The following is a 21130-nucleotide window of genomic DNA, read 5'->3' as shown; positions in this document are numbered from 1 at the left end:
CAGCATTTCTATTAAGGTTTAATTGGCTGGGTGTGGTGATGAATAATGTAATCTTGGATACTTAGGAAGATTGCAAGGTTCAGACCAGCCTGAGAAATTTAGCACGACTAAGACTCAGAAAAAAAAGATTTGGGGCACGGTGGCACAAGTCTTTAATCCCATCAGTAGGATCGGAAGTTCAAGGACATACTCAGTTGAAGGCCAGCCTGGACTACTTTTTGTTTCTGTGTTTGGTTGGTTATTTTTCTTTTTTAGCAACAGGATTTCTCTGTGTAGCCCTGACTGTCCTAAAACTTGCTCTGTACACCAGGCTGGCCCTGAAATTCACCTGCCTCTGCCTCCTAAGTACTGGGATTAAAGGCTTGAGCCAACACCAACCAACCTAAAATAATGCCAATCTTTTGTTCGCTTGTTTGTTTTTTGGTTTTTTGAGACAAGGTTTCCTTGTAGCTTTGGAGTATGTCCTGGAATTCGCTCTGTAGTGTAGACCATACTGGCCTTGGACTCAGATTGCCAGCCCCTCCCCCCCTCAAGTCTCTGCCTCCCGAGTGCTGGGGCTAAAGGCGGGCACTGCCACCACCGCCTAGCTCAGCCTAGGTCCTATCTCCTGAGCTGTAAAAATATTAGATTAATACATGTAAACTACTTAAACATTGTCCGGCACTTTGTCCAAGAAATATCTCTAGTATTGTTAAAGCTGTATTTTAGTAGTTATATTACAGTGGATATTTTACAACACTGATACAGTGACAAAGGAGATATTGTCAATAGGATTCACCTATTTTTAAATTTTATCTGAGTTACCCATTTTTCCTGGGTTCACCTATTTTTATTCCTCACACAGGCAACCTTAGATGATGGCTAGTTTTTTGTTTGCTTTGTCTTTTTTTTGGGGGGGGGGGGTTCGAGACAGGGTTTCTCTGTGGTTTTGGAGCCTGTCCTGCAACTAGCTCTTGTAGACCAGGCTGGTCTATAACTCACAGAGACCTGCCTCTGCCTCCCGAGTGCTGGGATTAAAGGCGTGCGCCACCAACGTCCGGCTCTTGTTTTGTCTTCTTGACACAAGTTAGAGTCATTTGAAAAGAGGGAATCTCAAATGAGAAAATGCTTTCATCAGATTGGCCTGTAGGGCATTTTCTTGATTAGTGATTGATTTGGGCAGTGCTACCTGTGGGCAAGTGGGCCTGGGTTGTATAAAGAAGCAGGCTACAACAAGCCTTGGGGAGCAAGTCTTCCTTCATGATCTCTGCTTCAGTTCCTGGCTTGATTTTTCAGCCCTGACTTCCCTTAGTGACCTGGGAATTTTAAAGTGAAATAAACTTTTTCCTATCCCAAGCTGCTTTTGGTCAGTGTTTTAACACAGCAATAGAAAACCAAACTAAGACAGGTGATTGTATTTATTCTGAAAGTCAGTTGTGAAAATTGGGTCAGCTGCTATAGTATAGTAAGAAACTGTATTACACCTAGAGTTTCTTTGCTTGCTTTTAAAAAAACTTAACGTGTATGCCACAGCACACCTGTGGACGTCAGAAGACAACTTCAGGGACTGGGTTCTTTCCTTCCACCTTTACATGGGATCTAGCGAAAGGCTTGTGCAACATCTCCACCCTGCTTGCTTGCTTTTTGATACAGGCTCTCACTACATAACCCAGGGTGGCCTGGAAGGGAGGCCAGGCTGGATTCACACTCATGATCCTCCTGCTACACTTCCCCCCCCCCTTCCTCTTTATAGGATGACCATTATGCTAGACCCCGAGATGAATATTTGCGGTACAGATTCTAGCTTAAAGTGAATTACAGAGAAGTGGGGTAGTTCCCTTGGGTCAAACCCCCCAAGGCTTGTTTTTCCTGATTGCATCTTGTTATTTAAAACCCTCAAGTTTCAAAGTTTCCTAGGGGCGACCATTCCAAGTCCAGTTAGTTACTCCCCGTGAACACACACACGCGGATTCTTCTCATCACATCGGTTTCCAGGATTCATCACTGCTCTAAGAACTAGTAAATACTCTAGGAGTCAGTCCCTGCATGTATGGTCAGGTTCTGCATATACTTTATTCAAGTTTTACCTGGCCAAATTTGTGCTGCTGAGAAGCAGCCTAAACCACTTTCACAAGAAAGTCATTATTTCTGATTTTTAGCAAGTGTTTGACATACATACTCACTCTGTTCCTCTGACCCCAGTGCTTTACCCCTGTGTATAAAAAAGGTGTCGGGGGAAATGACTAGAACTCAAGGGGTGGAGCCTCTATCCTTTTACAGGAAACTACAATCCTTTAATGCGCCTGCGAGGCTCCCACGCCCTGGGAAAGGTTCCTATCGATTTGCTCTGTGCTCCGCAGCTCTTTCTGGCTGCAGGCAGCCATCTTGCCTGGAGCTTGAGACAGGGAAGAGAGAAGGAATTGGTGACACCGGGCTCAGGGCCGCCCCGGGGGCCTCGGGAGCCAGGGGCAGCCCCGGAGGTGGTCCTGGGTCCTGGGCTATGCTCTAGGGTCACAAAAGGGAGGGGCAGAGGACAGAGGGCTTGATGGGTGGGGAATCAAACAAGATTTGCTGGGTGGGGGAGGGACGTTGCTGAGGCAACTGGAGAGGGCGGGGTCATGTCTGAATTGCTGCTGTGAGTCACCGGAGTGCTGCCCAGGAAAGGCAGGGCTGGGGTGATGACCATGCTAAAGACCCAGTGGGATTTCGCGACATCACCTGTGTGGAGGGACTTCGTGTCTATGGCAGCTGTCACCTGGTGGAAGGGGCGGAACTAGATTTCCTCTGCCTGCGACGCCGGCATTCCAAGCACTTGTCCTGCAGGCTCCCGCAGGCAGACGCATCATAGAAGGAAGCCAGGGAATGGCCGCGGTGTGGCAGCAAGTCTTAGCAGTGGACGCGAGGTGAGGCGTGGGGTTGGAGCCCATGGGAGCGGAACCTACTGTGGTGCATGAGCAATGGCGATCAGTGAGGCTGGGCGGAGAACTTGGCTGGTGAGGCTGCGTGAGCATGCGCAGTTAGCTTGGTATCTGATTCCCGCGGTGAAGTGGCCGGGCCAGAGAAGGTTCTAAAGAGCATGCTGGGAAATGCTGTTAGATACGGACATGCGCAAAGAGACTTTTTGCGTGGGTAGTGGAAGTCAGACCGGTGACTTCCTATCTAGCTCTTATTGCCTGTCCTCTTCCCCAACTTTTCTTGATACCACTACCCTACTATTATTACCCAATTGCTACCCCATACTACATGACCCTAACCTCCATTGCTGTACTTTCCCAATCTGACGTTTGTCATCATGCTAGACTGATAATATAGTTGGCTCCGACTGACCACAGCAGAGCTGCAGATTGACTATATTATCTCCAGATTGACCTTTTCATCATACCCGTTATTAATCAGAATCGCCCCCATCACAGTACGATCACTCTTACCATCCCAATCACTGCCTAACACCTCATTGCACTACCCTATGCCTTGAGCTGATTTATTCCCTCTGTCCTGTGCCTGCTGCCTGCCCTGCCTCCTGGACCCTACAGGTACAACGCCTACCGCACACCAACGTTTCCACAGTTTCGGACCCAGTATATCCGCCGGCGCAGCCAGCTGCTGCGGGAGAATGCCAAGGCTGGGCACCCCCCAGCACTGCGGCGGCAGTACCTGAGACTACGGGGCCAGCTATTGGGCCAGCGCTACGGGCCACTCTCTGAGCCAGGCAGTGCTCGTGCCTATAGCAACAGCATTGTCCGCAGCAGCCGCACTACCCTTGACCGAATGGAGGTGAGCTCCTGGCTGCACCACCTGCCACATATCTCCTCAACATCCATAGTTACCACGGCCTTTTGTCAAACACGGTGATGTACAAAAGTATTGTTCCATTGTCCGTAGAGGACTAAAAGATAATATAGCAACTAAGTCAATAAAAATAAGGGGGCTGGAGAGATGGCTCAGAGGTTAAGAGCTCTGGCTGCTCGTCCAGAGGTCCTGAGTTTAATTCTCAGCAACCACATGGTGACTCACAGCCACCATAATGAGATCTGGTGCCCTCTTCTGGCATGCAGGCATACATGGAGGCAGAATGTTGTATGCAAAATAAATAAATAAAACTTAAAGAATTTTAAAAAATAAATAAGCATGATAGACAGGTAGTGAATTAGAAAAACACGGAGCAAGTCAGATTAATGAGTTGATAATTACCATGGTATAGCAGGGAATGCTATGATAATCACATAAAATGGACTTAGGAGACACAAAAGAGAGTTTGGTGCAGGGATGTAGTTCAGTGATAGAGGGCTTGTCTAGTATGTCTGAGGCTGATGGTTCTATTCCCAGCAAAGAAGAATGTGAAAAGCCACGGGCTGGAGAGATGGCTCAGAGGTTAAGAGCACTGACTGCTCTTCCAGAGGTCCTGAGTTCAATTCTCAGCAACCACATGGTGGCTCACTACCATCTGTAATGAGATCTGGTGCCTTCTTCTGGCCTGCAAGTATATATGCAAGCAGAACACTGTATATGTAATAAATAGATAAATAAATAAATAAGTCACTACTTTGAGCTAATGGAGGAAGCTATGTTTATTTTTTTTAAACTTTACTTAACTTTATTTCATGCGCATTGGTATAACCATGTCAGATTCTCTTGAACTAGAGTTACAGACAGCTGCGAGCTGCCATGTGGTTGCTGGGAATTGAACCCCGGGTCCTCTGGAGGAGTAGTCAGTGCTCTTAACCACTGAGCCATCCCACCAACCCCCGGAAGCTATGTTTAATAGGGAAGACTTCTCTGAGGAGGTAACAGTGAAACCTGACTGAAGTGAGAGACTAATTCAAGTGGTTTCCTGAAGGAAAATAGTTCTTCTTTGTGCGGAAAACATGTCTGTACTAAGGATGTGTTGAGCAGGACAAGGACAGAAACAGGTGCTCGTGAAGAAACTTTTGAAGCAAGTGAGCAGTGATAGTGGTGGCAGGTGCCATGTGTGGTGAGAAGGGATCAGGTCTGGTCATATTTTGAAGGCTCCAGACATTGGTGGTTCTCAGAGACTAATTTCTCTTCTTTTTGAGACAGGATCTCACCATGTAGCCCAGGCTGGCCTCAGATTCACCATGTAGCCAAGGCAGGCCTTGAGCTCAGTGATCTTTCTGCCTCAGTTTCCCAAGCACTGAAATTAGAGGTATGCACCATCCCTGACCCTGTCTTGATTTCAGGACTTTGAAGATGACCCTCGAGCCCTGGGGGCCCGAGGACACCGCCGATCTGTCAGCCGAGGCTCCTACCAGCTCCAGGCACAAATGAATCGTGCAGTCTATGAGGACAGGTACATACCAGAGGCAGGCAGAGGGTGGAGGTTCCTAAGGAAGAGAGGGGCCCTGGGATATGGCAGTCTAAACACCCACACCTACCTCCTATCACCCCCTACTTCCTGTTGGGGCTCAGGCCTCCCGGCAGTGTGGTACCCACATCGGTGGCAGAGGCAAGCCGGGCCATGGCCGGGGACACATCGTTGAGTGAAAACTATGCCTTTGCAGGCATGTACCATGTTTTTGACCAGCACGTGGATGAGGCAGGTAAGCTAATGGGTGGTGGGACCAAACCAAACATTTGTTCGAACAGCTACTACCCAAGGCACCTGGCACCACACCTCAGAAGGAGAAATTAACCTCTCATAAAACCATTAGCAAATGCAAAAGCCCTCTGCAAAGTGCTCTGCAAAGTTGTTATATTAGGTACTGCAAAGAGAGCCACAGAAACTCAAGAGAGCCCTCTTTAGCAGACTGCCTGAGCTCATGAGTCACTTGGAAGAGTTCAGAGCCTTTGCTGATGATAACTTCCTTGCAGAGGGCATAGTGGACTACACTGTGAAGGTTTTCAAACCCATGAGAGCTTGATTATTGTAAAGTACTCAGTAATGTAGTGCGAGCTTATTGCATTGTTCAAAGTGCCATTAAGATTTAGAGAGCATGTTGGTAGTAGGTGTTCTAAGTTTACAACTGCCTTTGACGGCCAAGGAAAGCCTTTTGTGGAGGCTACCATTCCTTGTGCTCAGTGAGTATGCTGACTCCCTCAAATGGCTCCTTGGCATTTGCAGTCCCAAGGGTGCGCTTCGCCAATGATGACCGACACCGCTTGGCCTGCTGTTCACTGGACGGCAGCATCTCACTGTGCCAGCTGGTGCCTGCCCCACCCACTGTGCTCCATGTGCTACGGGGCCACACGCGTGGTGTCTCTGACTTCGCCTGGTCCCTCTCCAATGACATCCTCGTGTCCACCTCCCTCGATGCCACCATGCGCATCTGGGCCTCCGAGGACGGCCGCTGCATCCGTGAGATCCCTGACCCTGATGGCGCTGAACTGCTGTGCTGCACCTTCCAGCCCGTCAACAACAACCTCACTGTGGTCAGGCTCCAGAACACCTGCTCACCAAGGGCGGGCATGCTGGGTCTGGAGAGCTGTTTGGGGGCACCAGAGTATAAAGTTTAATACCCCCAAGTCCTATCACAGCAGTCCTGTGGTCAGACTCAAAGGGAAACAGACCAACAAAAGCATAGTTCATGGTCAGGGAAGGCCTTGCTGTAGTAGATAGACTTCTGGGCTAGGCGGGGGGTCATGGCCCTGGGATTCCTAGGGTCTCATCACCACAGTCTTACAGTTTTCTGTCTATAGAAGCTGCTGCTAGGGAGCAGGATGATGGGACTGAACACTCATCTAATCTATCAGGGGCAGCCCTACTGTGGTCAGACTCCAGGACAGACTGGGCAGAGGGCAGAGGAAGGACATGGAAAGTCTGGCATGGCCTGGGGGTAGGGAGTTGCGATATAGGGTAACAACAGGCTATGAGTAAGCTAGTGCTTGGGGTTCTCTGGCTCATTTCAATGGTAGCAGCTTTGGGCTCCAAGAGGAAGCAGGACAGGGTGCAAGGAAAAGATGGAAGGGTATTATAAGCCCAAATTTTCAGACTGGCCAAAGGGCAGCATTTTGGCTCTGAGACTACCTTCGTCTCATGAGCAACTGGCCTATTGTGGACATATTGAGGGGTTAGCTAGGAAGTAGGAGTTAGGCCTGGGTCACCTTCCAGTGTGCCTGCCACAGTCCCACTGTCTTAAAGTCAAGGAAGGACTAGATGGGTCAGAATGATGGTGTATGTATTCCACTCACAGGTGGGGAATGCCAAGCACAATGTGCATGTCATGAACATCTCCACAGGCAAGAAAGTGAAGGGTGGCTCCAGCAAACTGACAGGCCGTGTCCTTGCCCTGTCCTTTGATGCCCCTGGCCGGCTTCTCTGGGCAGGTGATGACCGCGGTAGTGTCTTCTCCTTTCTCTTTGACATGGCCACAGGTAGGCAGGCCATAGACCTATGTTTTGGTGCCCTTTTTTGTATTCTCCACGGACTTGGTCCTTGTCCTCACCTTTGCCTCCACTGATTCAGGGAAGCTGACCAAAGCCAAGCGACTAGTGGTGCACGAGGGCAGCCCTGTCACCAGCATCTCTGCCCGATCCTGGGTCAGCCGGGAAGCGCGGGACCCCTCACTGCTCATCAATGCCTGCCTCAACAAACTGCTGCTCTACAGGTGGGTTCCTCCCCAACTGGGGCCATCTGGGCCTGCAGAGCCCATCCTTCCATCGGAGTGGAGGAGAAAGGCCCATCTCCAGCACATTCATTTCACCAAGGCTGGGGCTCTGGCCTCATAATATGATGAGAGTAGAGGTGGGGACGTAGCTTAGTGGCAGAGTGCTTGTCTATCCCCAGAAACAGACACACACACACATAATACATAGTATGGTGATACATGGCCTACAATGTACATAGTGTACAACATAATCATATCAATAGCAACATAAATAGGAATAACAGTAACAAGCCCCTATATGAACATTGCTATGGCCAGACCCTGTTCAAGGCACTCCATACATATCACTGTATTTAATCCTCACAACAGTCTGGGAAGTAGTTACCGTTATTGTCTCCATTGTATAGTTAAGCAAACTAAGACAAAATACATAAAGGACTGCGAAAGTGGCTCAGTGGTAGAGCACTTGCCTAGCCTAGCATGTATGAGACTATGGATTCCACTCCCAATACTATAATTAAAGAAAAAATACCAGCTCTTTGTTTTGAATTTTTTCACATTTATTTATTTGTGTGTGTATGTGAGTGCTCACATATCATGGAGCATATATGGAGGTCAGAGGACAGCGTGTGAAAGCCTGTTCTGTCCTTCCATGCAGGTTCCAGGAAACAAACTCAAGTTGTCAGACCTGGCAGCAAATGTCTTTTCCCACTTGAGTCCTCTCCAGTTCCCTTTCTTTTTCTTCATTTGGTGCTGGGAATTGAATCCAGAACTTTGTACATGCTAATAAAACTCTACCACTGAGATTCACCCACAACCTATATTATTTTGTTATTTTGATTTGGGAACAGAGTTCATTCTTCCCACCCATCTTTCAAAAATGATGCTTTTTTAAAGCTGGACATAAACTCATGCCCTACCAGGCATGGTGGCACATGTCTTTAATCCCAACACTCGGGAGGCAGAGGCAGTCGGACCTCTGTGAGTTCGAGGCCAGCCTGGTCTACAGAGCAAGTTCCAGTACAGGCACCAAAAACTACAGAGAAACCCTGTATCAAAAAAAACAAAGAAAAAAAACTCCAAGGGGCTGGGAGATGGCTCAGCAGCATTATCAGATGTTGATCTTATAGATGACTGAGGTTCAGTTCTCAGCATTCACAACTGTCTGTAATTCCAGTTCCAGGGGATCCAGCACCTTCTTCTGGTCTGCTCTAGTACTATACATTCACAGTGCACACACATACATGCAGGCAGAACACCCATATACATAAAATGAAAATAAATAAAATGAAAAAAATGCTAGGGGTGATGATAGACACCTATGGTGCCAGCAACTCTAAGGGCTGAAGCAGGGGATCACTTGAATGCTTGAGTTTAGAGATGACTTGTCCAACATAGTAAGACTCTCTCCAAATGCAAAAATAATTCATGAACATTGTAAATATCTCGAATACAGGATTCAGACCATAAACTGCCCACCACTAGTCATCTCCTGGAGCTTAGGCTGTGCCCTGACCCTTTCTTTTGCCTTCTCTTCAGAGTGGTGGACAATGAAGGTACCCTGCAATTGAAGAGAAGCTTCCCCATTGAGCAGAGCTCACATCCCGTGCGCAGTATCTTCTGCCCCCTCATGTCCTTCCGCCAGGGGGCCTGTGTGGGTGAGTGCTCAGGAGCAGGGGACCTGGGTAACTGGGAAGAAGCAGAGACCAGTGTAGCTGGCATGACATCCTGATGCCATGACTTCCTGGGTCTTGTGCCCTAACAGCCTTATACCTAAACACTTTAGACATGGAGCCACAGACAGCTTGGGAACTTCATAGCTGAGACACAGACCCCACACTTCCTAAAACCTCACATACTACCCACAGAAGCAAAGGAGGCAGATGAGCTCCCATTTAGACTAACAGGTAGTTCCTTTTAGACTACCCAAAGCTACATGAGGCCCTCACACCTCATAGAACCTCAAGGCCCTCCTACTGAGGACACCACAGTAGCCTTCTGATGCTCTCTCCCTCTCATCTGGACAGTGACAGGCAGTGAGGATATGTGCGTTCACTTCTTTGATGTGGAGCGGGCGGCCAAAGCTGCTGTCAACAAGCTGCAGGGCCACAGTGCGCCTGTGCTTGACGTCAGCTTCAACTGCGACGAGAGTCTGCTGGCTTCCAGTGACGCCAGTGGCATGGTCATCGTCTGGAGACGAGAGCAAAAGTAGGGTTCTGCCAGCCCTGCACAGCTCACTGTTCCCTCCTCTCTAGTCTTGTGTTGTAAATAAAATTTCTGTGGTTGTGTTGAGGGGCAACTCCCAGGTCTCCCACAAGGAGGCACTAGGGAGTACTTCGCCCTCCAGTGGATTGGGGACAGCTTCCTCAGTTGTGCAGTAATGTGTTCATCCATTCAACAAGCCCTGAGTATTTGCTGTGATGTGTCACGTAGTTGTGCAGTCAGTAGACAGGAATGAGAGTACCAACTGTGATGTCAGGAACTGTTCTGAAAAGGAAGGATACAGCTGTGGCCTCAACCAACAGAAATCCTGCCCTTGTGGGCTTGCATCCTAGGAGAGGCAAGCATTCGGTAGACAAAGTACGGCCATTCCTCGGAGTATAATTTGCTTTATAATTTTTCAACTTTTTGATCTTACATTGCTACAGAATCACACACATATACCCAGTCTTGTTTTCTACTTTCAGTGTGGTGTTCAGTAAATTACATGAGCTAGTCAACATTTTGTTATAAATTAGACTTTACATTAGGTAAGTTTGCCTACCTGTAGAATAATGTCAGTGTTCTGAGCGCATTGAAGGCAGGTGGGCTAAGCTAGGGTGTTTGGTAGGTTAGGCACGTTAATGCGTTTTCAATTAAGACAGATTCATCAAGAAGCATCTGTATAAACGAGGATAGTTAAAGATGAGTGGCGTGAAGAAAAACAAAGGGAGGGAAGGAGATGAGGTTGCAGGAATGGGAGGAGTGGGAGCTTCTTTCAGCAATGCCATCAGGAAAAATGTTCCTGACAGGATGGTGTTTTAAAGATCTGAATGAAATGAGGGAGGTAACAGAATATCCTCAACAGAAAGAGGCACCGAGACTGGAATGTCAGAGGATGACCAAGCCGAGTATGATAGGTGACATTAGACAGGGCTTTAGGGCTTCTTGGACCGTGGTGAGGAGCTTGACTTTTCCTGATCCTGAGTGAGGGAGGTTGGAGTGAGGAATCAGACAGCCATAGAGAAATTAGGAGAGGAATGTTGAGTTCAACCCCAGCGGCTTCATCAGATTAGGTTGTAAAACTTCCCAAGATGACAGCTTCTGTGTGGATGGACCCCACACTTATCTGTGGCCCACAAACAGGGAGTAGAAGTGTTGAGTTCTTTGAGTTCTAGGTTGGCACGCAGGCAGCCATGGACTCGGGCTGAGCTACAGCCTCTGCTGTGGTGAGGAAGAAATAGAAAATCTGTAAGTTCACCCCTATCTCCTCCAATGTCCCTCCAGGGCCCCAATTTAAGCCCTGGACCAGGTCAGAGACCAAATGCTAATCTCTAATATTGGGTATTAGCAAGGAAATAAGTTCCAGACTTATTGTCCATGATTAGAATCATGAAGAATTTTCAGTTTGAAGAATCACTAGGAGCTCTTAGAGCTAGTTCATCCTCCCAGATTCATATGCTGCTACTTTTGCATCAGGTGGAACTACGGCTAACATCTTGGGACCTCAGTCACCAATCTAGTAGCACAGTGTTGCTGAGCTGTGGAACTAGCAGCAGATCTTTGATGGAAGGAGATAATTCCTTGTTTGTTTAATCTGTTTATTAGTGTGATCACTTGTAGCCAAAAGCATGTCTGGCTCCATCAGGCAGATCTTAGGCAAATGGTTATGAGATAAGGATATCTAAGTGAGCTGGACTGGCCGTGTTGTGTCAAAGTCGTGGAAGTGTGCCAACATTCCTAATCCAGCTTCAGGGTCAGTGATTTCCTATGAGGACTGTACAGTACAGCTGAAAGATAAAGGGAAGTGTAGCAGGCACCAATTAAATGCTGATCTTTAAAGGGACCCTCCCAAGACAAGCAGTTCAGAACTGTGCTAGCTCTTTCCTGTACCAGACAGATTCACGGCTTCAACCAACCAAGCTCTATAGGTAGCAAGATAATTGGGGGAAATACCAGTTTTCTCTAACTTCTGTTTCTTCATGCTCTTCATTTCCTTTAATGAGTCTGGTTTCCGGGTGATTAATGATGAATTTTGTTTGCATGATTTTGGGGGTTTCCTCCTTGTAAAATTTTTGAGGTGGCAGAGTTGACATTCCACTTTAAAGTCCTCTTGGTGGCACTTTTGACTCACAATCTAAAGGAAACTAAGCACTGAGTAAACAAGGAAGAATAAAAATAATGTTATTGGTCAAACTTGGGCCTCTCTTCATTTGTCTCTCATCACTGTGCCTCTGGCTTGACATCAGAATTCTGTTCATCATTCCATCATCAATGCTGCTTTACTTTCTTTTCAGATCTAGTCCTGGTCTACACCCTTTGTCTGATTTTGACCCTGGGTGTTTGTCAACTGCTACACTAGCAAGAGCAACTCGGGGCTAAGCCTGGAGCCAAGCATTTCTTTAATTATCACCCCACTGATGTGTGCCACTAGTCAAATCTGAAACCTGAGCTACCACTAATTGTCTATTGGTCTGAATCTGAACTTGAATATGGACTCCTGTTAATTTTGTGCTCTGATTATTATCAATCTTAACCATATATCCGGAACTCTATTATTGTACCATCAGTTCCCTTAATGTTATTCATTTCAACCTCTATACTAACAGTAAATGATCATGTGCTCCAATCTTAAGCCCAGGCCTCTGTCAACTATTCCGCCATTACTATGTCTTTGGTCTGGCCTCAGATCTGGGCATTTGTTTAGTTTTGTTTCTAGGGAAGGAGCCCAGACCTGCATGCTTAGCAAAAGTTATACCCCTGAAGCATACACCTGTTCCTGGGCATTTCCTACTGTTTCCTTCACCGATTCCTATCTACTATGGCCTCAGACTCAAACACTGTTTTGAGATAGTCTCTGTGTAGCCCAGACTACCCTCTAACTAACGACTATCTTCTTGCTTCAGGCTCCCAAGTGCTGGATTACAGGCGTGCACCACCAGGCCTAGTCAGATAGTTTAGATTATTTTTTGTTTCAATTTAAAATATTTTTTACTTTATGTGTATGGTTGTTTTGCCTGTATGTATGTATGTGTGCCATTAATATCTGGTATCCACAGAGGCCAGAAGACGATGTCAGATCTCCTGGAACTGGAATTGCAGACACATTTCTAGGCCACTGTGTTGGTGCTGGGAACCAAACCTGGGTCCTAGTGTTCATAGCCAGTGAGCCATCTCTCCAGCCATCAGATACTTTTACATTCTACTACTGTTGATGTCCGTATGGCCTGCTCTGAGACCTGGACCTCTGTTAATGCCTCCACCATCGGGACCTCTACCTTTAGCTTCAGTTCCCATCAGTGTCATGGTATTCTAGACTCCAACTTGGAACGCTGTGGGTCCACTCTCAATACATCTTTCCAAGACCACTGAATCCAGAGCTGGGTTAACTCATGAGCAATGGTCTTCAGGTCTAAAACCTGAAAACTCGAGCCTCTTAGTTTTTCCATACTCAGTGCTTCTGGAAGCTTGGGAAAGTAGTCCCCTGTTGATTCTTTTCAGATCTTCCCTCCAACTCTGGCCTCTATTTTCTCTGTTTTTCTCCCCACTGCTCCATGGCCTTTCTTTTTTTAAATTGTTTTTATTGCGCCACTGGCATTTATTTTCTATTCCTCTATAACTACTCTGATCTTGATCTTAGGCAAAATCAGTTCCTCTTGGCATGCCTCACACTCTTGTGTCTGTTAACTATTCTGTGACCTTTTCTCCTTGGTTCTAATCCTGAACTCCTCCAAACTGTTTCACCATTAATGCCCTTTTAGTATTGAAATTCTGGATGAATATTCTTTGGCTCAATCTTGAATCTAGGTCTCTGGTTAATACCCCACCACCTCTGACCCTTTGCTCCAGCTGGGCCTTTGTGAATTCTAGCACTATGAAGATATCTCTGGTCTGACCTTGAATCAGACTCCACACAAAGCTCCTTTGGAGGGCTGGAGAGATGGCTCAGTGGTTAAGAGCATTGCCTGCCCTTCCAAAGGTCCTGAGTTCAATTCCCAGCAACCACATGGTGGCTCACAACCATCTGTACTGAGGCCTGGCGCCCTCTTCTGGCCTGTAGGCATACAGACAGAACATTGTATACTAAATAAATAAATATTAAAAAAAAAAAAAAGCTCCTTTGGAGGCTGGAAAGACTGCTCAGAGGTTAAAAGCCCTTGCTGCTCTTCCAGAGGACCCAAGTTTGGTTCCCAGCATCCACATCAGTTGGCTCATAACCACCTGTAACCTCTCTCTCCAGTGGACAGTCAGAAGTCAGTCCTTTTGACTTCTGCAGACACTCACACATAGCATATACATACATAGACATACACACATTTACAAAAGTAAAATCTTTTTGTTTTATTTTGGTTTGGTTTTGGCTTTCTGAGACATGGTTTCTCTATGTAGCCTGGTTGTCCTGGAACTTACTTTGTAGACCAGGCTGGCCTCAAACTCAGAGATCCGCCTGCCTCTGCCTTCCAAGTGCTGGGTCTAAAGGCATACACCATCACTGCCCACCTCATAAAATCTTTTTAAAGAAGTATTTAAAAATTTTTGTTTATGTTTTTCATTTTTATTTTATGTATATGAATGTTTTGTCTGCACATGGGTGACTGGTGCCAATGGAGGCCACAAGAGAGCATCAGAGTCGCTGGAACAACAGTTACAGATGATTGTGAACCACCATATGGGTTCTGGGACTCAAACCTGGGTTCGTTGCAAGAGCAAAGGTCTTGCTAACTAACTATACAGCTACTGCTCCTCTGACATAGACTTGAACTCAGGCTTTCATTAAATAATCTAGTTTAATTAGACACTGGGGTTGACAGAGTAATGATTCTTGTGAGGCAAGAAGGAAATCCGGGGTCGGAGAGATGGCTCAGTGGTTAAGAGCACTGGGTGCTCTTCCAGAGGACCTAGGTTCAAGTCTCAGAACCTACATGTCTGTAACTCCAGTTCCAAGTTATCTGACCCCCTCCTCTGACCCACATGGGCACTGTGCATGCACAGACACATGCAGACAGAACACCCTACACATAAATAAAATCAAAAAATTAAAAACAAATGAAAAACTCACACCTGACCTTGAAATCTAGACCATTAAAGCATCAATATTCCCAGTCTGTTCTCAAACACAGGTTCTCTCTCTCTCTCTCTCTCTCTCTCTCTCTCTCTCTCTCTCTCTCTCTCTCTCTCTCCCCACCCCTTTGGTTTTTTTGTGTTTTTTTTTTTTTTTCAAGACAGGGTTTCTCTGTGGTTTTGGAGCCTGTCCTGGAACTAGCTCTGTAGACCAGGCTGGCCTCGAACTCACAGAGATTCACCTGCCCCTGCCTCCCGAGTGCTGGGATTAAAGGTGTGTGCCACCAGCCTGGCGAGGGCTCTCTTTTAAAGTCATTTCACCATCAGTGTCATTTTGGTTCCTATTCAGAGTCTTTCTTGCTCTTTCTTCTGATTCCTTAGTCAAGATTTGTTTACGCAAAGAGCTGGTCTAGTAAACTAACACAGCCATTTTTTTTTTTCTAACACAGCCATTTAACTATTCTAAAATCCTTCCACTGCAGGCTTGTACTTAAACCAGCTCTGGTTTGGACTTCTTGTTAAACTTATGCAGTTACTTTTTTCTTTTTTCAGACTGGCCTGAATTTGTCCTTTTTTAAAAAACTTATTTATTATGTATATAGTGTTCTGCCTGTATGCCTGAAGGCCAGAAGAGGGCACCAGATCTCATTACAGGTAGCTGTGAGCATAAGGGTGCTGGGAATTGAACTCGGGACCTCTGGAAGATCAACCAGTGCTCTTAACTGCTGAGCTATCTCTCCAGCCCCTTATGGTGGCTCTTCTGCCTTCACATTTTGACTGCTGGGATTGCAAGTGTGAACCACCATGCCTGGTATATTGTTCTTAATTCTCACACCAATGCCCGTACATAGTCTAAATTCAAAGTCCAAGCTGTTTTCCTACTCTGGAATCTAATGCCTTCTTGATTAACCTTACTTACACCCAAATGTTTATTGAGTTATCTCCACCCCTTCTTCTGTGGTCTGGTCCCAAGCCATGGTCCCTGCTAACTACTGTTCCATGATTAGCTCTTTAGTTTCAATGTAAAGATGTACCAACTAGTCCAGTATCTGCACCTGCATCTCATCTAGCTATTCAAACAGAACAGTTGTTAACTAATTAAAAATCCTGCCTCTTCTGGGAATGGTGACACATGTATTCAATCCTAGCACTTAGGAAGTAGAGGCAAGCAGATCTCTATGAGTTCAAGGCCAGTCTGGTCATCCAACCTCAAATTGGAGCATTTTATTCCATTTGTTTGTCTCTCCTGTCCCATAGGTTTTTCCTTCTATTTATTTTTCCTGCCCACCAGCCTTTCCTATCCTTTTTCCTGCCTAGCTATTGGCCGTTCAGTTCTTATTAAACCATCAGGTGTTTTAGGCAGGCAAAGTATCACAGCTTCACAGAATTATATAAATCAATACAAAAGAATGCACTATATCCCTGCATCATTAAACAAATGCTCCACAGCATAAACAAAGGTAACACTTCTTTTTTTTTTTTTTGGTTTTTCGAGACAGGGTTTCTCTGTGGCTTTGGAGCCTGTCCTGGAACTAGCTCTGTAGACCAGGCTGGTCTCGAACTCACAGAGATCCACCTGTCTCTGCCTCCCAAGTGCTGGGATTAAAGGCGTGCGCCACCATCGCCCGGCAAGGTAACACTTCTTAATACTATATTCTATAACAGGGGTAAATATTTTTTTCTTTTGGGTTTTCAAGACAGGGTTTCTCCATGTTGCCCTGGCTGTCCTGGAATTAGCTCTTGTAGACCAGGCTGGCCTTGAACTCACAGAGATGTACCTGCCTTTGCCTCCCAAATGCTTGGGATTAAAGGTTATGACACCATTACTCCACCAATTGTTTTTTTATTTTTGAAACAGGATCTCTCATATACTGCAGGCTGGGCTGGTATAGCCAAGCATGACCTTGAACTTCTGATTCTCCTTCCACTACCTCCTAAGTACTGGGATTGCTAGCGTGTGCCCCCACATTCATCTTTATGCAGTGCTAGGAATGGAACCCAGGGCTTTTATGTGTGCCAGGCAACCACTCTACTAACGGAAGCCATATCCCCAACTGGCTCTCACTATGCATAGCCCAGGTTGGCCTCCTTTTTATTGTAGAGCACAAATCCTGGCATATGTTAACTAATCTTACTTTCTGAGTTTTATTATGTGGTGATTCAAACCTGAGCTTATGGCAAATATCCCAAATGTTAGTAACTTTCTGATATGAATTCAAATGTAGAGATGAAACTACAGAAGGTGGCAAATTAAAAGTTACCTTTTGGTCAAGCACATGCCTTTAATTCCAGCACTTGAGAGGCAAAGGCAGGCGGATCTCTGAGTTTGAAGCCAGCCTGGTCTACATAGTGAGTTCCAGGCCACCCAGGACTACATAGGGAGACCTTGTCTCAAAAAAAAAAATCTTAAAAAACAAATGTTGTGGGCTGGAGAGATGACTTAGCAGTTAAGAGCACTGGCTGCTCTTCTGGAGGACCTGGGTTTAATTTCAGCACATGACAGCTCAAAACAGTTTGTGTCTCCAGTTCCAGGAATCTAGCACCCACCTATACACATAAATGCAGGCAAAACACCAATGCACATAAAAACAAATAATGTTTAAAAATCGTTTAAGTTGCTTCCCTGTGATGCCGGGGATGTATGGAATCAGAATGGTGAAGAACAGACTCTATCCCAGCCTATACATGCCGTGGCAGTCATAAAGCAAGACTGTGGAAAGGGCTGGGCAGCACACAACCCCAGCTGTAGCTCCTGCTACTGGAAGGGGAAACAAGCCTAAGGCAAGAGATAAGCTAGGTGGGTTCCGGTTAAAAGAAGCCTGGTAGTCCTACCCATGAGCCCACACCCTTCAAAGCCTCCAGTTGGAGGATTTGGTGATGTAGTAGTTCCTTCTGCATGATATGATGGTCAGCATTTGAGAAGATGTCCATTCTATCTTCATCATAACCCAAAGGGCCATGGCCAGGTGCCTTCTCCAGAGGGAGCATGTTGATTAAAACGGAGCTACTCTGAGGTCGAGAAAACAAGACAGGAAACCCTGGGGGACAACCTGCCACAGCCTGTGGATGGGGACAGCTGTGAAGGTCAACCATAGAAGGAGGGGAGTCCTGACTCATGCTTACCCAAAAGTTCAGATGGCAAGGCTGGAGAGATGGCTCAGAGGTTAAGAGCACTGGCTGCTCTTCCAGAGGACCTGAGTTCAATTCCCAGCACCCACGTAGTGGCTCATAACCACCTGTAATGGAATCTGATGCCCTTTTCTGTCAGGAAAAAAAGTGCACACTGCTCTTGTAGAGGATCTAAGTTTGGTTCGCAGCACTACATCAGACAGCTCACTGCCTATAACTCCTGTTCCCACAGGAAACTCACACCTGTGACTTCCAAGGCCACCAGTACTCATGAGTGCACAGTGTGCCCACACACATACACACACCTTTAAATAATAAAAAAATCTTTTTTTTTTAAATGGGCTGGGCAGTGGTGGCACATGCCTTTAATCCCAGCATTCGGGAGGCAGAGGCAGGCGGATTTCTGTGAGTTTGGGGCCAGCCTGGTCTACAAGAGCTAGTTCCAGGACAGGCTCCAAAGCTACAGAGAAACCCTGCCTCGAAAATGCAACATAAATAAATAAATAAAATTTGGATGGCAGGAAATTTGGCTCAGGCATTGAAGGGTATACTGGTCACCATCAGCAGCCCTATTCTCTGTAATTGGGGACAGACCCTGTTACCTTAGGGTAACTTCAGAGACTGATAATTCCAAAGGGTCAGCACATAGCCCGACTTCCAGACCCATCTATCTGACACACAGTTCACTGCTAGTGGGACTGAACTCTGAAACTCCAGCAGACTTGCCTTCTGCGGCCTCGCTCCCTCCATAGAAATATTTAAGGCTTCATATTATCTATTTTTTATTTTTTCAAGACAGGGCCTCTCTGTGTAACAGCTCTGGCTGTCCTGGTACTCACTGTAGGCCAGGCTGGCCTCGAACTCACAGAGATCCTCCGGCCTCTGCCTCCCAAGTGCTGGGATTAAAGGAGTGTGCCACCACCACGCGGCTTTATTTATTTTAAACATTTTTATTTGGTTTTTTAAGACAGGGTTTCTCTGTAATTTTGGAGCTTGCCCTGGAACTAGCTGTTGTAGGCCAGGCTGGCCTCAAACTCACAGAGATCCATCTGCCTCTGCCTCCCGAATGCTGGGATTAAAGGTGTGCGCCACCACCGCCCAGCTTTAAACATAAATTTAGCAGGACACACTCCAGCAGGTCATAGATGTCACAGATGATAGGGTGGAACAATAGAAGGCCCAGGATGTGGATCTGTCTGGGTGGTAGCTGACTGGTCAGTCCAGGCTGGTGGGACCACCCCTCTCAGACAAGGTGTAGAGATAGCTCTCCTAGGCCCATGCCATAGGGGCCAGCTCCCCTGCTGCAGTGTCCAACAGTACCTGGCAACTATACCAGGGACAGTGAGGGGCAGAGCCAGCCCAGCAAGGCCCTCAGATTTCAACGTGCATGGTTCCTATGACCCCCTATGGCAAATATCCCATCACAGACCCCAACTACAGCAGGACCACGGATTCAGATATGGCCCTCGGTAGCAGTTTGGGCCCAGGTCTCACCGTGGCCCTGGTGGCAGCACAGGTCACCCAGATCAGTATGGCCTTGATGGCAACAAGGCTCTCAGACACCAACATCGTCTCATGTGGTTGTCCAGACTCCAAGCATCCACATCTCTCAGTGACAACAGAAGCCACAGACATCAACCCGAGTGGTGGCCCAGACCCTCAGCATCAGCACTGTCCTTGAATGCACCAGGAGCCATGGACATCAACACAGACCCTGACATGGCCCTCAGCAGCATCCCAGGTCCAGACAGTACCATGGCCCCAGGAGACAGCTCAGACCGCTCAGATTGACATGGCCCTGGCAGTGGCAAAGCAAGCACCTGGATGTCAACATGGCCAGAGGACATGACCCAGACTCTGGGCATCCATGTGGCCTTTGATGGCACTGCAGGACATGGACATCAACACAGACCCCAGCTGTGGTAGGACCATGGATTCAGATGTGGCCCTCATCAGCATCCCAGGCTCAGGGGTTCACAGTGGCCCCAGATGTCAGTGCAGGTCACTCAGATCGGCATGGTGCCCTAGGCAGGCTACATGGTATTTAAAAGCAGATCTCAGTGCTGCATTTGCTTCCCCAGTTCCCAACAAACTGGAAAGTCTCTGAACCATGAGAGAACCTGTTCTGTCCACAGGTTGCAAAGCCAAGTGTGGCCATCAGAGGCGCTTGCTATGCACAAAGAGATAGCTTCTAAGGAGAAGACAGATGTCAACATCTGATACTTTGCCAGTGTAGACTTGGTACCAACCTAAATAGTATGAAAGTCAGGAAACTTCCAAAACATCAACCACCCACCTCTCCACCTGCAGACTCCATTAGAGGACCCAGAGAGATGCTTTCTCTTCTTTTACCCAACATCCAACATTTTTTGCTTCTTTTATTTTCCCTTTTCCTGTGACTTTTATATTATTTTTATTTCATATTTCAGTCTGATGTTTTTATTTGTATTCATCCTCTAATGTCTAATTTGTTTGCATATTTTTCCTTTGTTATGCGATTTTTTTTTTTTGGCACTGGAGATTGAACTCTGGGCTTCTCACATGCTTGGTTAGCCCTCCACTACTAAGCTATATAGCCAGACTTTTTAAGATTTATTTATTATATATACTGTTCTGCCTGCATATATGCCTGCAGGCCAGAAGAGGGCACCAGATCTCGTTACAGATGGTTAGAACCCACCATGTGATTGCTAGGATTGAACTCAGATCCTCTGGAAGAGCAGCCAGTGCTCTTAACGGCTGAGCCATCTCTCCAGCCCTAGTCAGACATTTGTGCTTTTCTTTTGAGACAGGGTCTTGTTAACTTGCACAGGCTGGACTTGAATTCACTCTCTGGGTTTGGCAGGCCTTGAACTTGTAATCTTCCTGCAGAGCACTTGATTTCAGCATCCTCATTCCTGTCTCAGGGTACTTAAGGCTGAAAGGGATGGGTTACAGGCCTGTGCTGCCAGGTCTGACTGCTATCATGTTCTTTAATCTCTTACTCTTTTTTCTCTATATTCATTACATTATTTTTATTTAACCTTGCTCCCAGCCCCCGCGCCTTTTCCTGCCTCCTTCCTTTATTTCATTCATTTACTACTTTTACCCCAAGTAACTTTTTTCTTTTTTCGATTTTTTTTTTTTTTTTTGAGACAGGGTTTCCTTGTGTAGCCATGGCTGTCCTGGAACTTGCTCTGTAAACCAGTCTGGGCTTGAAC

At 46.6% G+C, this 21130-nt stretch overlaps 1 protein-coding gene across 1 annotated transcript; it reads left to right on the top strand.

Moving 5' to 3' along the window:
* The first annotated feature begins 2382 nt into the window (after nucleotides 1–2382).
* Nucleotides 2383–11936, top strand: LOC121442565 (WD repeat-containing protein 13). Its single transcript, XM_041644147.1, has 9 exons — nucleotides 2383–2882; nucleotides 3513–3753; nucleotides 5178–5287; nucleotides 5407–5537; nucleotides 6059–6366; nucleotides 7128–7308; nucleotides 7400–7541; nucleotides 9081–9199; nucleotides 9569–11936. The coding sequence occupies exons 1-9, from the start codon at nucleotides 2842–2844 to the stop codon at nucleotides 9751–9753; spliced, it is 1458 nt and encodes a 485-aa protein (XP_041500081.1). The 5' UTR covers nucleotides 2383–2841; the 3' UTR covers nucleotides 9754–11936.
* The last annotated feature ends 9194 nt before the right edge of the window (nucleotides 11937–21130 follow it).

The sequence above is a fragment of the Microtus oregoni genome, unplaced genomic scaffold, assembly GCF_018167655.1.
Source record: "Microtus oregoni isolate MIOR12 unplaced genomic scaffold, Mior012 000092F_000, whole genome shotgun sequence".
NCBI lineage: Eukaryota > Metazoa > Chordata > Mammalia > Rodentia > Cricetidae > Microtus > Microtus oregoni.
This window is presented reverse-complemented; position numbering and strand designations above follow the sequence as displayed.